Consider the following 17,296-nt stretch of genomic DNA (forward strand, 5'->3'; position numbering starts at 1 on the left):
CTTGAAGGGTTCCATAATGGTCATTTGACCGGTGAATATGAAAATACTATATATATATATAATTTATTTATCCCGGCCCTTTGCAATTTAAACTTTCCTACTAAATCATATTATTTCCAACAATACCCCCTTTGCAGTTTCCTATTAAAATTAATTATTTCAAATAATCAATTTTTATTTTTTGTCATGATCAAGATCAAGCTCGTATAATGTAAAATGCATATTGCTAACAATACTTTTTCAATTCTATTTCAAGCTAAATAAATTATAAACAGAGTTTTATGACCCCCCCCCCCCTTTTTTCATCATATACTAGTAAACATTCGATTTTTACACATTGAGAAAATGATGTGTAGACTACAGCCTTTTTGCCTATATGGAATATATACTAGCTACTGTCTTCACGTAAAAGGAAGAAAGAGCACTATGAAAGCAGAGGAGAATGAGCTGTCTTATTCGTTTCTATAGAGATGATGGACAGTTGAATGTAGACCCATATAAAGTGAAAGGACAACATCTAGTATTTAATAAATCAGAATACATAGTCTACTGTGAATGTTGGAATGGATACCAGCATCATCATTTCTAAAGTTGTCTCTGCTCATTGGAGGAAATTTAGGTGTTGGTTCTCGACATCTTGAAAAATATATTGTTCCTTTCAGCTTTAGGTATCTCTGAAGCCAGGACCCGTAGGAAGCAATTTCAGTTGGTGGGGAAGGGGGGGAGGGGTGCAGAGCAATACATTTTCAGTTGAGGGGGCACTATCAACTACCAAAATTTCGTGACAATCAAGCATAAAAAAGGTAATTGGATGTTGTTGTTTTTTGTTGGGCACAATCATATATCTAGCGGTATATTTTCTATAGTGCTCTAAATAGCGGCAAAATTATGGGGAGGGGGGCATGGTAGCTTAGTGAGTACAATTGCTGAATCAAGAATTACTTCTTCGGCTGTTTGCAGTTCATCACATATAGATTTTACGTCCTCTTATATCAACTAGTCATTTGTTTTCCCCATGATTTCATTGTTGTTGTTTTTGCATTAATTGTCGGATGCAATAAAATGAACACAACTCAAAAAAATCCTAGCCATTCTACTTTTTTTTTTTGTTTAAATATTTTAAGGCATAGTAAAACGTTACGTAAAATGGGTATTTTTTAAATTTACACGGTCTCGAACAAAAATAATCAGCTGTATGTCACGTGATTCGGTAATGGAGAAAATGATCCGCTAAAGGAGAAAACATCATTCATACAAGTACAGTGATAATTTTTATTTAATTAGTGGTTGTTGGAAAAAAAATATATGATGTTTTAACTCAAACATGGCACCACCAAAAAATGTTGTATTATGAATTTAACTCGGACTCAGGTACGAACTATCAACTAGCAAATTTACTAAGTGATTCGTTATCGGTGACCTCACTGTATGAGTGTAGTCTACGTGAGTGCCAAATTATATTGAAAACGGAGAAAAACTGTAGGAGGAGTAGCGTTTTAAAGGATTTTCACAGACATTTCTATTTTTAGTAACCAAGGAAACGTTGTTTATCGAAATCAAAACCCAATGCACTAAATTTCGATCTTAATGTAGTCTACTTGAGTGCCAAGTTATATTGAAAACGGAGAAAAAATTTAGGAGGAGAAGCGTTTTAAAGGAATTTAACAAAATCTATTTTTAGTCACCATGGCAACACCGTTCATCGAAATCAAAAACTGATGCACCAAATCATGTACCTAAGCGTAGATTACTTGTATGCCAAGTTATTTTGAAAACAGACCAAAATTGTACGAGAAGTAACGTTTTAAAGAATTTCACATATATTTATATTTTTAGTATCCATGGCAACGCCATTCATCGAAATCAAAAACCGATGCATTAAATTGTGTACCTTAGTGTAGTCAACTGTATGCCAAGTTATCTTAAAAAGAGACCAAAATTTGAGGAGTAGCGTTTTAAAGAATTTCACAGATATTTCTATTTTTAGTAACCTCGGCAACACCGTTAATCAAAATCAACAAGAGGCCCATGGGCCTTATAGGTCACCTGAGTATTATGCAACAACTTTCCAGTGATTGAATTTGATTCATGTTTTAAGCCAGATGCTATGGCATTCACAATTTTGAAAGAGGCACCATTGATCATCATATCAATACACTTAGCAGTTGCTTAGTTTGTTTACTTAATACCCATATGCAGGGTAAGGGAACAAAAAATGCATTTCAACTAATCAGTAATATTCAGCAATAATCAATAGTGCCCCTACCACACATGAACCCCTGACCCTTAGGCCTTGATATTTGATTAATACCAAGGAGCAGATTTCAAACCATTCATTCATTTTCAGTATATATGTACAGCCCCCCCTTCTATGGTACCCTGACCCTGGGGCCTTGAAATTCACAATTCTGGAAGATATGGGCCCTTGTCCAGCATAACTATATAGGTAGTTCATCTGCTTAATACCCTGGAGCAGAGAAGAAAATTTTCAAAGATTTAATGTATTTTCACTATATAATCAATAGAGCCCCGCCCAAACACCAGAACCCCTGACCCTGGGGCCATGAAATTCATAATTTTAGAAGAAGCACTCTTGCTTATCATAACTATGCACTTAGCTAGTTTATTTAATACCTAGGAGCAGAGAAGAAGATTTTCAAAGAATTCATGTATTTTCACTATATAATCAATAGAGCCCCGCCCTAACACCAGAACCCCTGACCCTGGGGCCAAACAAATTCACAATTTTGGTAGAGGCACTCTTGTTCATCATAACTATGCACTTAGTTAGTTTATTTAATACCCAGGAGCAGATAAGAAGATTTTCAGAGAATTCATGTATTTTCACTATATAATCTATAGAGCCCCGCCCTAACACTAGAACCCCTGACCCTGGGGCCATAACATTCACAATTTTGGTAGAGGCACTCTTGCTCATCATAACTATGCACTTAGTTAGTTTATTTAAAACCCAGAAGCAGAAAAGATTTTCATAGAATTCATGTATTTTCACTATATAATCAATAGAGCTCCGCCCTAACACCAGAACCCCTGACCCTGGGGCCAAACAAATTCACAATTTTGGTAGAGGCACTCTTGTTCATCATAACTATGCACTTAGTTAGTTTATTTAATACCCAGGAGCAGAGAAGAAGATTTTCAGAGAATTCATGTATTTTCACTATATAATCTATAGAGCCCCGCCCTAACACTAGAACCCCTGACCCTGGGGCCATAAAATTCACAATTTTGGTAGAGGCACTCTTGCTCATCATAACTATGTACTTAGTTGGTTTATTTAATACCCAGGAGCAGAGAAGAAGATTTTCAAAGAATTCATGTATTTTCACTATATAATCAATAGAGCCCCGCCCTAACACCAGAACCCCTGACCCTGGGGCCATAAAATTCACAATTTTGGTAGTGGCACTCTTGCTCATCATAACTATGTGCTTAGTTGGTTTATTTAATACCCAGGAGCAGAGAAGAAGATTTTCAAAGAAATAATGCATTTTCACTACCTACTTATTTAGCCCCGCCCTAGCACTAGAACCCCTGACCCCAGGGCCATGAATTTCACAATTTTGGTAGAGGACTCAATGCTGATTACAATCATGCAAACAGTTTGACTGCTTGATGTCCAGGAGTTAAGAAGAAGATTTTTAAAGATTGCATTAATTTTAGTGGTTTTAGCCCCACCCCTCAGGCCCCAGGGGGGCAGGGATCATGAAATTCACAATTTTTGTTCCCCTTCAGCCATAGATGCTTTAGGCCAAATTTGGTTGAAATTGGTTCAGTGGTTGCAGAGAAGAAGCTGAAAATGTTCAAATGTTAACGCACAACGCACGACGACGGACGAAAACGGATAGCAATAGGTCACCTGAGTTTACTCAGGTGACCTAAAAATCGATGTGTCAAATTATGTACCTTAGTGTAGTCTACTTGTATGCCAAGTTATTTTGAAAACAGACCAAAATTGTGGGAAGAGTAGCGTTTTAAAAAAGAATTTCACAAAAATTTCTATTATTAGTAAGTAGTAACCATGGCAACACCGCTCATCGAAATCAAAAACCTATGCACGAAATAACTACGCACGCTAACTCTTGAATCCCGCCTACATTTTACAACCATTTGATTTAATATTAATGACAGTTTGGCCATAATATCTTTGTTTAGTAAAAAGAAAAACAGTTCAATGGTAATTGATTAATTATTTCACTTCCAGGGTTAAAAAGTAAAATATCCCTAATTCCAGCTCTTGAAACAAGATGAAAATGATCTGTTTTTAAGGGCTCTTTTTTATGAAGCTTTGCTATCCAAGACTGTTTCAAAAGACTCGTGAACCCCCAAAAAGCATCTGATCTATACTTTTAGTTCAAAAATAAGAAAAGTTTGATAAATGTATCTTTTTCATGCGGAATGTAGTCAAAATTGTCATTTATAAGGTGCACACAATTTTAAAAATATTTCTTCATTAAATTTTTCTATCAACACCAGACGATACTTTCCTCTGATATCGGGCTACAAAGCATCACCATATTCTGAAATAGTCTTAAGTATGAATAAATAAAATTATCTTAAATCTTTTCTTATGTTTTATGCATATAAAATTAAGCATATATATTAGTTAAAAAAGTTTCCTTTGTAAAGCACTTGGAAATTGCTGCACAAATAAGCATTTTTTCGGGGTTTTTTTGTATATAAACATATGCCCTCCCCCTGTGAAACACAAAAAGCTTTGATATGAATTTATGAATTGATAGTCCATATTACCCTTAAAAAGAAATTTTTGTTTCACGGGGGGAAAGATGTTTTAAAAATATTTTCCGTTTTTCGTTGATTTCTATAGTGAAAAACACAAGTTTTACCAAAATTTTAGAGTTATCTCTCGTTGTTTTCCCAAAGAAAGAATGTTTTATGTAAATCCATGTAAATATCAATACAAATATTAAAAAAATATTTGAATACAAAATGCTACTCCTCCTACAGTTTTGGTCTGATTTCAATATAACTTGGCACACAAGTAGACTACACTAAGATACATGATTCTGTTGTCGGGTTTTGATTTCGATGAGCGGTTTTGCCGTGGTTACTAAAACCAGAAATTTCTGTGAAATACATTTAAAATGCTACTCCTACTACAGTTTTGGTCTGATTTCAGTATAACTAAGCACATTAGTAGACTACACTAAGATACATGTCTTTATATCGGTTTTTGATTTCAATGAACGGTGTTGCCGTGGTTACTAAAAAATTGAAATTTTTGTGAAATACTTTCAAAATGCTACTCCTCCTACAATTTTGGTCTGATTTCAATATAACTTTGCACACTAGTAGACGATACTAAGATACATAATTCTGTATTTGAAGAAGAGTGTTGCCGTGGGTACTAACAATAGAAATTTCTGTGAAATACTTTTAAAATGCTACTCCTACAGTTTCGGTTTGTTTTCAATATAACTTTTATCACAAGTAGACTACATTAAGATTTATAATTCTGTATATGGGTTTTTTTATTTCGATTAACGATGTTGCCTTGTTACTAAAAATAGAAATTTCTGTGAAATACTTTCAAAACGGTACTCCAAATGCAGTTTATCTGATTACTGAAGACATACTTTTTTTTCAACAGGATTATTCCGCGGAATCTCTATTTCTATTCAATCCGCTGGTAGAAAATTTCAAGGACATCTTAAGGTAGGATTCTTCTCATATTTCTAATATTTAAAAAATAATGAAATTTTCACAGAATCAAGAAGACAATATCAGTAAGTGATAGTATCAGTGAAATTAAATTTGACCGTTTTATATTAGAGGTAAGGTCAGGTCAAGGTCATTATCTTTTTCCTTGACATTAAGAATAAAAAAAAAACTGTTGCCAATCATGTGATACCTACTTCTATTTCAAAAGTTTAAAGATTGTTCTTTTTGCATAAACACATTACTATATCGGGTCTATAGCATGATATTACCAAATTTACATAAATAATTTAACTTAACTTGATATTGGCTAATCCGAATTTTCTCTGTTTTTCTTCATTTTTTAAGGATATATTAGTTATTTTCATATGCTTCCTATATTTATCTTTTTCTTATTTTCACATATAATAAAGTAGTTTTATAAATGGACAAAATGATACAAAAACAAAAAAGTTTTGATCGTTTACTAAGAGAGAAAAAAATACTTTTTATGGAATTTTGGCTCAAATCTGCACTTTGATAGGAAGCGTTTAAAAGCTAAGAAAGTTCTAGTTTGTTTGTAAAATCATATTTATTTGATATATTTTGAAAGTTTAGTCCCTCATTATTAATTTAACTTACATTTGAAAATTTCTCCAAGTCTTCGATTGTGTACAAATTATTACTAAATTCATTGTTCTATTATAATTTTGAGAGGCAGAAAAGAAGACATTTTCATACGCCACCATTCCGCCAAAAATATAGTCCCTGCTAGTTTTCAAACGCAGTTTACCATTTCTATTTAAAGTTGTACAATTGTGATGAGGAAAGAAAAATATGGTCTTTTAAATTCCTTACACCTCAATATATAAGAAATATAAGCAATATATACTTTGAATGTTTCATCTAGTCAGAAACCAGAGAAGAATCCTACCTTAAGACTCTCCTTGCCTAACATTTTAAATTTGATGGGACAAATTTCAGCGGAAAATTTGTGACTGCATACATAGCGTAAATAAATACCACGCTGATTTATATATAATTTGGTAAGCAAGTAGACTACACTGAGATATATAATTACAAGTTTTGTGTTTCTGATTTTGATGATTGATGTTGCCATGGTAACTAAAATTGAAAAATCTGTAAATTTTTATTAAAATCTACTCCTACAGTTGTAGTCTTACTCAGTATTGCAATCTCGCCATAAAAAGAGACTTTATCCATATCATTATTCTATTTATTGCTTCTGTAAAGTTTCTAGTCCCCACTGCTACTTTTCTCTTCCTTTAGTATAAGTACAAATCAGTAGAGCTACAGTCTCAACAGAGACTTCTGGTTGAAATTGACTTTGAGGTAGGCGGGAGAACAATTATATCGTTGCAGTTCTTATGTATCTTTGTGTAGTATTTGAGTGCCAAATTATATTGAAAACCGACCAAAACTGAAGGAGGAGTAGCATTTTGAAAAATTCTTTCCAGACAGACGGACGGACACCTTACTATCGCACAAGGCCCTCTGGTCTCTGATCAGTAGAACTAAAGACTTAAACCTCGGCCATAACTTTTGAACAGTTACATGCAGAACTAGGGTTTCTATATTTCACAGGTATATTCCTTATGAAAAGACCTTCTTGATACCAACACTTTTGACCTTGGAGTTTGCATTTGAGAAACTTCATCCTTCGCTTCCGTTGTTTCAAACAAGAAACATATCTTGTTTGATGGCTTGAAGTCCGTGCAGTATAGCTGACATCCTTCGACATCGATCAAATCGACGTCTAGAAGTCTGTCTTGTCCTGTAGTAAGAGTTTTAATCTTTCTTTCAGTCCTCTTGATAGATTTTACGAATAGGAGTGGACATTCAGTCCAGGGAATGGGTCAATTTCTTTAAAACTATTTAATTAAATAAATCACTATTTCACTGTAATTTGATTTTTTTTTTCAATGAAACAAGTCTTGATATGAGACATGTGATTAATTATGTTCCCCAAACGGAGTTTGGGAACATATTGTTTTTACTCTGTTTCTTACTATTATTCTTTTTTCTTCTTATTTCTTCTCCGGACTTTTTTGTCCGCGAGTGTTCTCAGAAACTGTTCACCCAACTGAGCTAAAACCTTTTTAGGGTTAATAGGTGTGTAGTGTAGGTGTGCGGAACGAAGGTCATTTTGCGCGCATACGCATGCACGTGCGTGCGCGTGAAATGAGTGAATTGACTGATATACTTAATATAGCTATTACTTTTACATTTTTTGATGAAATGATTTGAAACTCATCATATAAAGATATATTAATACTGTAGATAATGTGACACTGTCAAATTAGCACGAACTCACGCGCATGCACGTGCACTTCGCTCTGATTGGCTGAAACAAAAATCTCAATATCTTTTCTGTTTTTTGACGAAATGCTATGAAATTTAAAATATAGTTATACTTTAGTATGTCCTACAATTTGATATATAACAATTGTCATGTAAACACGCGCATGCACGTGCGCTGCAATCTGATTGGCTTAAACTTTCAATGACTATAACTCCCTTGTTTTTCAACCAAACAGTATGGGATTTTGAACATAGACAGACATAATGGACTACTACAAGGAGGTATGGTCGACATGCACTTGCGTGCACGTGTGCTTTGCTGTGATTGGCTGAAACAAAAATCGCAATATCTTTTTTTAATTTTTGACGAAATGCTTTGAAATTTTAAACATAGTCATGCATTAGGATGTCCTACAATATGATATATAACAGTTGTCGTGAAAACATGCGCATGCACGTGCGCTGCAATCTGATTTGCTTAAACTTTAAATAGCTATAACTCCCTTGGTTTTCAACCAAACAGGATAGGATTTGGAACATAGATAGATGACATGAACTTCTACAAGAAGGTATGGTCACCATGCTTATGTATGCACGTGCGTGCACGTGAAATGGGTAAAATCAAAAATACACTTGAATGAGCGTTTTTTTATATACTTTTGAATTAAATACTTTAATATTTAGCATATTTAAATATATAGATTGTGTAGACAATATGATATGGTCAGTACGCACATGCATTCACATGCGCAAGTGTGCAATGATAAAATTTGAATGAACATGGTACACTTCTGGGTAAAAGTTGTTAAAGTCTCAAATGCATAGAGTTTGTCTTATTTAATTACAAGGAATATGATTATAAAAGGGAGTTGGGGAGCGTTTGGGGAACATCTGTAACGGTCCCCGTTACAATTAGCACTAGTTAAATTACAAATGCTTTGCAAAAGTAATTGATTAAATTGTAAATTACAGATTTTACATTATTTGTTATGAAAAAATTTCATAATCTATGTGAATAAATATACAGAACACCATTCACTTATATTCAGTCTTTAAAATTCATCTCATGATCTGTGCTAAAAATGACGATATACAACAATCAATCACAGCATCTATTTCTTAAAATATTAAAATTATAAACATGACAGTAAGGATAAAAAAAGATGCAATTGTTTTTTTAAATATATTACAGAGAAATATTAAGTAATCGGTTTCGGTAACTTCTGGGGCTTTGGTTTTATCTCTGGTTTTAATTTGTCTTTCGAGGACTTAACTAGACTTGTGTTTTCGTAAATCCTTTCTACGACTTGGTCTTTTTGTTGAGGTTCTGAAGAGTACAAATTATTGATTGATAATTCTGACGGCCATTCTGTATCTTAAAAAAATAGAAAAAAAAACGTTAATTGGATATTTCAAAGGTTTAAAAATAAATCTAAGAGATTATTCAATTTAGTTTACATACCAGGATTTCCATTCTCTCTGTTTTGATACGTGTATTTTTCATACAAGTTGATGTCTTCGGTTTTTCCCTTTTCAATTGCATCATATGGTCCTGACCTGAAAGGAAGACTGGTTTTAAGTTTTAATGTGCCCAAAAATTACAAAATTTTAATTTAAATTATATGAAAACATTTGTTAACTAAAAAACTCACTTGAAAATTACGAACCTTGCTTTCTTGGCTTTTCTCTCTACAAAAAAAACCCATTTTGTATAAATAAAAAATATTTTCCCTTCTTGTTCTTAAAGTATTTTAGCAAGTTTCCTACTTGTCAAAAACTAATCAAATAAATGAAATACAAGTACTTCAACCTTAAAATATTTGAATTGTCCGTGATACCTTGAAAGTAATTATAAGACACAAAGGCCAATGCTACAATGCTCAGAGCTAGCAAGATTCCCAGGACAGTTCCAGTAGCGACGCTTGCAGTCCACGTTTCCTCTAGAATTGACAAAAAGTAATTCGTATTTATGTTTAGAGGTAAAATGCTACAATTTAACAACTGAATAAAGTGATTTTTTTTAAATTATTAATCGAAAATTTACTCTTTTTCATGTGCAAGTATTAATTTAAAGAACTGGATGATGATAACCATTTTTAGTTTCCGTGGTGCAGTCGACAACCGATGACAGAGAGACGCCATATCTATTAATGGAGGCCACTCTAAAGAAGTACTTTGTATTGTCTTGTAGACCGGAAACTGTGACATGTAAGAGTTCTTGTTCAATTCTTTCAGGTGTGAGGCCTGAGCCGTTGAAAAAGGCTACACTGTCAGGTTTTGTCGAGTATTGAACAAGTGAATTTTGAGCCTCGTAACCAAAGTAAGAGGACTGCCAAGTAATGTAAGCTTTTCTGTTTCCACAAGAAACAAATACTTGATCTGTTTTTAAAGGTTTGCCTAAAAAACAAGATTAGTTATGGAGTTTGACATACACTATAGTTTGAAAGTGACCATGTTCTTTCAAAACATCTCTTAAATTGATTTATGATGCGTTTCTTCAGTTTTTTTTTTTAAACCTTACTTAATGTAAATATTAATTTACTTTTAGGATGAACATGAATATCTAGTATTCTTGTTCCGTATGTGTTCGAAACAATCATTTTATATGTCCCATGATCCTTTGGCTGAATATTTGACTTGCGCAGTGTGATGCGGTAAATATTCGTTGTAATGGTGGATATACTGAGACTGATGTCAGTATTCGGAGCACCGTTTGGGAGGGTCAGAGTGTAGTTGGGTCTAGGATACGATAAGATGGTGACCTGACCGTCCAAGTATTTGTTGTTTCCTATTGGAATAAAAACTATACTCCCAGAAGAATTTAAACGCGGCGAACCTACAATAAAAAAACAAGCTAATTTAGAGAATTCGTGTCCCCCGCTTAGGAAAAAGACTAGATCCGCGCATTCTCTTCTTTTTTCCTAAGCGACCGGGTACATACATTCTCTGAATTAGCTCGTTTTTCGTGTATGCACATTATATACCTACACAGATGTTAAGTTATTGAAAATCTTGGCCAATGTATTTATCAGGATTCGGGATATATAGCAAGCAAGCAGAAGCATTATCTATCTCTGAAGCTTGTATAAATCACTAGATTGGTCTCCATTTCATAAAAAGCACTATTAGTACGTACAATAGACATAGAGGTATCCGGTTGTTGAGGCGTTATTTTGGATCCCGTTGCTAGCAACTATCCTGAATTGCACCGTATCAGTACACTGAGCCGAGGATATGGTGTAAGTTGAAACCCCACTGGCGGACCCCTGGGTATAAAGTAGATCACTGCCCCTGAACCATGACACTCTAGAGGGCGGGTTACTGGTCACCGTGGCGGTCATGCTGGCCTGTTGTCCCTCAGAGACCGTCACTGTCCCTCCAGTAAGAGTAGGTCCATCTATAGAGAATAAATATTGTCTTCAGTGCAAATGTAGATGATTTATAGAAATTTTGATTATTCAGTGATTGAAGAGAAAACCTTAAAACTGCCAGCTTATACCACTTTTCATTTTTTTAGATTAAGGATATACTTCTCTTATATGGAAAATTCAGTGTTCATAATCAATAGTTTCAGCAAAACTAATATTTTTTGAAGTAAAACAAGGTTTAATTTTTATATTTAAAGAAAATCTTTAAAATCATATACATATATAAATGCATTGATTTTTCATAAGTTTATTTCATATTTTGCTGCATACTTTTTTTTTACACCTGAAAAAATCAAATAGCAAGGTAATTTCGGCAATCGAATGAAATTTTCTTATGAAAAGAGTGATATTCAAGGTTAAGAAGGATAAATAAATTATACGTACACAAAACATCCACAAGGAATGATTTTTGTCCGCTGCCTTTTCCTCCACCATTATACGAATTTTCTGCAATACAGTAATATCTTCCTTTTTGACCTCTCCTAATGCTATTCAACACAAGTGTAGAACCGGACTGTTGGACGCTGGAACTTCCTGATTTGGTCCAGAAGATATTTGTTGAAGATGGATTTCCTTTAGTGACGTTGCACTGCACTGTAACGTTGTCATGTTCCACTCGTCTTATGTCAGAGATATCGGATACCAAAGGAGGATCTAAATGACGTGTAATCGAATAAAATCGAATGGCTTTTAGTTCTTCAAGCAAATAACATGATTGAATCAATAACTTTGATCAGTTTTATTTCAGAAGATACCACTTTGAAAGAAAAAAACCCCGCAAAAATTCTGATTTTTTTTTTATGCATTAGAAATGGGAAATAAACAAGAGGCCCATGGGCTAACCTGAGTAATTTTGGGATGCCTTTCTTTGCCAGATTTCCCCCTTGTAATACCAATTATGGCCCCGCCCTAAACCCCCACCCCCACTCCAGCTCATGATTTTAATTATTAACAATCTATAATACCCAAGGATGCTTCCACAAAAGTTTCAGCTTTTCTGGCCCCATGGTTCTTGAGAAAAAGATTTTAAAGGCAGAGATGTTTTACCGGGTGGTAAATTCCAGGTGAGGGAGGAGCTTATTTTGTACAGGTGTGAATGCCTGGGGGGCTAGCAGTCTACCTGTGGCCATCTGTCTCCTAATCTTTATACACAGGAAGTGATTTAATACACAGTGAAATACCCAGATGCCAAACTTTACCTGTGTTGGGGATTTGCGACAATTTTAAAATTAGTAATAAAAAGGTTTATCAATTATATATTGATTTATTTTTTACTGTTTGAAAACATCCCTTCCCATAAAAGAAATTATTTTGATATCATACCATAAATTCAAAAACAAAGATCGTTTTAAATGTTAGTGTTTGTGTTTTAATTAAAAAAAAAACAACTTCTGTAACATCCAAATTAGTCTTAATTCATTCATCCCCAGGATCCCATCTAAAATTAATAACAGAAGTTTTATGTACCAAAGGTGAACAATTAAAAAAAAACATAATCCTTTCAAATACTTAAGGTATATTTAATTCTTAAAGACGTATTATAAAGATAAATATTTTCATAGTAATACAGTTTCTCTATACCATATGTTCGGTAAACATAAAAGGATCATGAGTTAATTTGAAGGTCCCCACGAGTCCCAAACAAGGTGAACCGGGTATTCACAGGGACCAGTAAGTAAATGTCAATCAAGTTCCAGCATCCAATGATGGACCCTCGTGCACTTGATTGACAGGGCTACCCAGACCAGGTATTTTTGAAGGCGCCAAGGCGGTGCTTAAAATCTCTGCCTTTAAAGATTTTTCCTACATATTTCAATGTAAAACTTGGATTCCCTGTTGCGCCCTGCCCCCGGGGCCATGGTTTTAACAATTTAGATTCTACACTAACCCAGGATGCTTCCAAATAACTTTTAACTTTTTCTGGCCCATTGTTTCTGGAAATGACATTTAAAGACTTTTCCTATAAATTTCAATGTAAAACTTGGATTCCCTATTGTGGCCCCGCACTACCCCCCGGGGGTTATGATTTTAACAATTTAGATTTCTACACTTTCCCAGGATTCTTCCACATAATTTTCAGTTTTTCTGGTCCAGTGGTTCTTGAGAAGATTTTTTAATGACCCCACCCTATTTTTTTCTTTTCCTGCTTATCTCCTCTTGTAAGGGGACTTTACTAGGGCTGTCACGGTTAACCGAAAACTCGGTTAACCGCTCCGAAATGGCATTCGGTTCGGTTTGAGTCAGGTTTTCCGGAATTCGGTTCGGTTTTTTTTTATCTTTTATATAATACTAATTTTCTTGCAACACGCGTTGTGATTGGTTGTTTATTTCAATGAAGGGTTCTTTAACCAATGAAAATACAGGTAACATCGAAGACATTTAAACATGGCATACACATGTGGAAGGAAAAACAAATCACAAGTGTGGGAATACTTCACGTTTTGAATGTTTCAAATGTTTGAAACAAGATAACTCTAGTCAATAACTATATTTATTTTATTTTAAACAAGAAGTTTATTACTTTGTTATTTTTTGTTACATTTAACAACTTGTTCTGTTGAATAAAATGGATAGATATTTGTGTCAGCAAAATAGTACTTTCAACAATGACCTTAATCCTTATTATCCTTTGATATATATAAAGTTGTTTTATTTAAATTCTCAAAATGAAAACCGAACCGAAAAAACCGAAAACCGAGAATTTATTTTCTGAACCGAACCGAACCGAGAAATGTCTGAACCGTGGCAGCCCTAGACTTTACCCTTTATTTAAACAATTTAAAATTCTCATCACCCGAGGATGTTTTGTACCAAGTTTGGCCCAGTGTTTCATGAGAAGAAGTTGAAAATGTGAAAAGTTTACAGACGAATGGACGGACCACGGACAATGGGTGATCAGAAAAGCTCACTTGAGCTTTCAGCTCAGGTGAGGTAAAAAAAAAATTCTTGACAATAAAAGACTGGCGCAGTATATCAAGATGACACGAGTGGGATTTTTTTTAAAACATCATTACTCACATTGAACATCCACCACAAGCTGCTGAGAGTCGTTGCCTTTTGATCCAGACGAGTAAGTATTCTCTGCAGTACATATGTAAGTTCCAGACTGATTCCTGTTTATACTATACAGACGTAAGTTAGTATTATTCTGCTGAAAGTCACCGTCCCCTGATTTTGTCCAGTAATAGAGTGTGCTCGATGGGTTTCCATTAGTTACCGAACAGGTAACGGAAAGGCTGCTATATTCCACGGGATACTTAGTAGAAAATAGTGAAACTCTTGGAGGATCTGTAAAATATTTTGAAAAACCCCAAAAAGTTAATACAATTCAGATAATTTTTTAATAAATAATAAAATAGAACTTACATTCTACATCAATCGTGATGGACTGTTTATCACTCCCTCTTGCTCCACTGAAATAAGTGTTTTCAGCAGTGCATGTGTATGTTCCAGAATGTGATCTCGTTATGTTTGGAAAGCTCAATATTTTCCCATTTTTGAAGAATCCGTGACCTGATTTGTACCAGGATATCTTTGTGACTGGTCTGGGATTCCCTTCAGTGACGTTACAAACAACAGTAAGGTATTCCCCCTCCACTGGTTTTAAAGTAGAAGGTAGAGATATTCTGGGAGGGTCTGTAAAAATACATTTTTTTCTGGTTTTATAATTTTATTCCATCGAATATTAATTTACCTTGGTCTACCTTTACTTAGAAATTTGAGAACAACACATGCCATATATGAGAGAGTCGGACGAGAGAATTGTGCAAAACCTTACATGCCATTGTAGTCGTTCGTTTTTTTGAGAAAAAATCAAAATAATATATACCTATATTAAAACAAACGGAATACTTTAATGAAACTTTGAAAACTTTCATGAACGATTTAGTCGAGTAAATAGATGATATATATGGAGATACATTAAATTGTATTTATCAAACATCACACATTTGTGCATTGTCCTAAACTGTACCCCCCCCCCCCGCAAAAAAATCCTGTATTGAAACCTATTGTTTAACATACACTGCACATCTAGCTCCATTGTATTATTGGAGGTTCCTCTCCTTCCGCTACTGTAAGAGTTCTCTGCAAAACACACATATGTCCCCGAATCACTTCTTGAAACATTTGTTATAGTGAGATATTGTTGAGATTGTCTGAAGTATGGATCGTCCTTGGTCCAGTACACTGTTGTAGATGGTGGGTTTCCCTCGGTGAAGTTACACGAGACGGAAAAATAGTCACCCTCAATTACCTTCTGTTCTTCCATTGTGGCACATTTGGGGGATCTAAAATTAACGTTGATATTATAATATAATGCTTTTTGTTAAGTTTAAATATATGAAGTCTAGTTTCTTTTTACGCATATATTTATATTTTTGACTTTGCTGTAGTTGAACTTCTTAAATTTTCGTTGTTCACGAAGGTTTTAAGAATTCATGTATTTGAATATATAAAGAGCACTATTTCAACTCGTTGGAATAATCAAGTTCCTATTTTTTCCTCAAACTAAAAATATTGGCACATGTAAGGACGTTAAATATGGTAAATATGCACATTTCCTTTGTAAAAGAACGAGGGCGCTTTTGATTGGCATTCGACAGGAATCTGGGCGTACTTGAAAAGTAAAAATTTTTATCGATATGTCACATGAAATTTTAACTTTTTAAAAAAAAATTTATCAGGTCCCTTTGAACTGGGAAAAGAAAATAATTTCCCGATTGTGAGTTTTGCTTTGCTTAAAAATAACTTCGAACTTGGCTAGATCAGACATTTAGTACAAAACGGTACATTTTAAAACACGTTTTTCTAAAAAAAATTTATCTATGGGTCTTCTCTCCATGATTTTGAAACCTTATTTGTGTGCATTTTAATTAAAAAAAAAACCAACATACATTTGTAGAAAATGGAGACAAGACCCAGAGACCAAAAAATGAATTCCAAAAAATTCAATTCTGTAAATACGGTGCTTCTGTAGCGGTGATAGCTCAGTTATAAGGATTACCTGTTCAGTGCACTAGAAATGAAAAGTCTAGTTCGAGCCTCGCACGGGGCGTTAGATTTTTTAATGCAAACATTCAGTTCTTTTGTCGGTTTCATTTTATGTACTGATTTATTAAAATGTTGAATTAGATACATTTTGGTTGAGTTGCACCGAGAGCGAAATCAATTCTAATATTCTGTTTGACTTAACGTTTTGTGCATGTACACTTATCATATGCCTTTTATCTTCATATATTAATTACTTTTTTTTGTTAAGCAGTTTTATTTCCTAAGAAAAACGGCAAATATTTCAATACACAAGGTATTTCAGACTAAATGAAAGAAAAAATCCTATGGCTGTGCTTGTAAAATCTGACCAGCTATCATGGTCGGCCAACTAAATCATGGAATTTAAAGGGGCTGGGGGTTGTGGCCATTTTCAGACTATTTTGACCTTAAAAAGAAGAGCTTCAAAGAAAGATATACAAAAATGATCAAATTTTAAAACTAAAATGTATGAAATTTTTCTTTGTCAAATGATACTAGTAGTTGACAGCTTATGATGTCATATCTGAAAAAAAGTTAAATCTGGTGTTAATTTGATTGACACCCCCCCAGCCTCCTTAACTACTAAATGGTCGTACCAATATCCCTGCAGATTCACAGCGCCAAATACGCCACTCTTTCTTAGCACAACTTACATGTACTTTCTGACTTACAGAATTGCTTTACCATTAACTTATGCCCACAGTTCGATTTATCTTTTAATCTTCATGTTTTTGATTGTAATTTATCACATTTTAAACATAAACGGAAATTTTTTCATATAAAAAACATAAAAAAATGATTTTTTTTTCTTCCTAAGTTGAATTATAAAAAATTTT

At 34.0% G+C, this 17,296-nt stretch overlaps 1 protein-coding gene across 1 annotated transcript; it reads right to left on the minus strand.

Moving 5' to 3' along the window:
• Positions 1–9,069: 9,069 nt before the first annotated feature.
• LOC134229123 (hemicentin-2-like) lies at positions 9,070–15,699 on the minus strand. The gene is made up of 11 exons (XM_062710840.1): positions 15,453–15,699; positions 14,796–15,065; positions 14,448–14,717; positions 11,814–12,083; positions 11,138–11,398; positions 10,544–10,837; positions 10,093–10,398; positions 9,840–9,941; positions 9,669–9,690; positions 9,464–9,558; positions 9,070–9,376 (listed from the first exon to the last, which is right to left on the minus strand). Exons 1-11 carry the CDS (start codon positions 15,697–15,699, stop codon positions 9,201–9,203), a joined length of 2,313 nt encoding a protein of 770 aa, XP_062566824.1. The 3' UTR covers positions 9,070–9,200.
• Between the last annotated feature and the right edge of the window lie 1,597 nt (positions 15,700–17,296).

Source organism: Saccostrea cucullata, unplaced genomic scaffold (genome assembly GCF_032062105.1).
Source record: "Saccostrea cucullata isolate Sc308-1 unplaced genomic scaffold, CSIRO_AGI_Scuc_v1 ctg4796, whole genome shotgun sequence".
Taxonomy (NCBI): Eukaryota; Metazoa; Mollusca; class Bivalvia; order Ostreida; family Ostreidae; genus Saccostrea; species Saccostrea cuccullata.

Coding starts and splice junctions, on each gene's coding strand:
- LOC134229123 (XM_062710840.1), bottom strand. CDS start 15,699: ATGGAAGAACAGAAGGTAATTGAGGGTGACTATTTTTCCGTCTCGTGT. Junction 11,399..11,813: donor ATTCCTTGTGGATGTTTTGT/GTACGTATAATT, acceptor TATTCTCTATAG/ATGGACCTACTCTTACTGGA. Junction 10,838..11,137: donor CGGATACCTCTATGTCTATT/GTACGTACTAAT, acceptor TTTTTATTGTAG/GTTCGCCGCGTTTAAATTCT.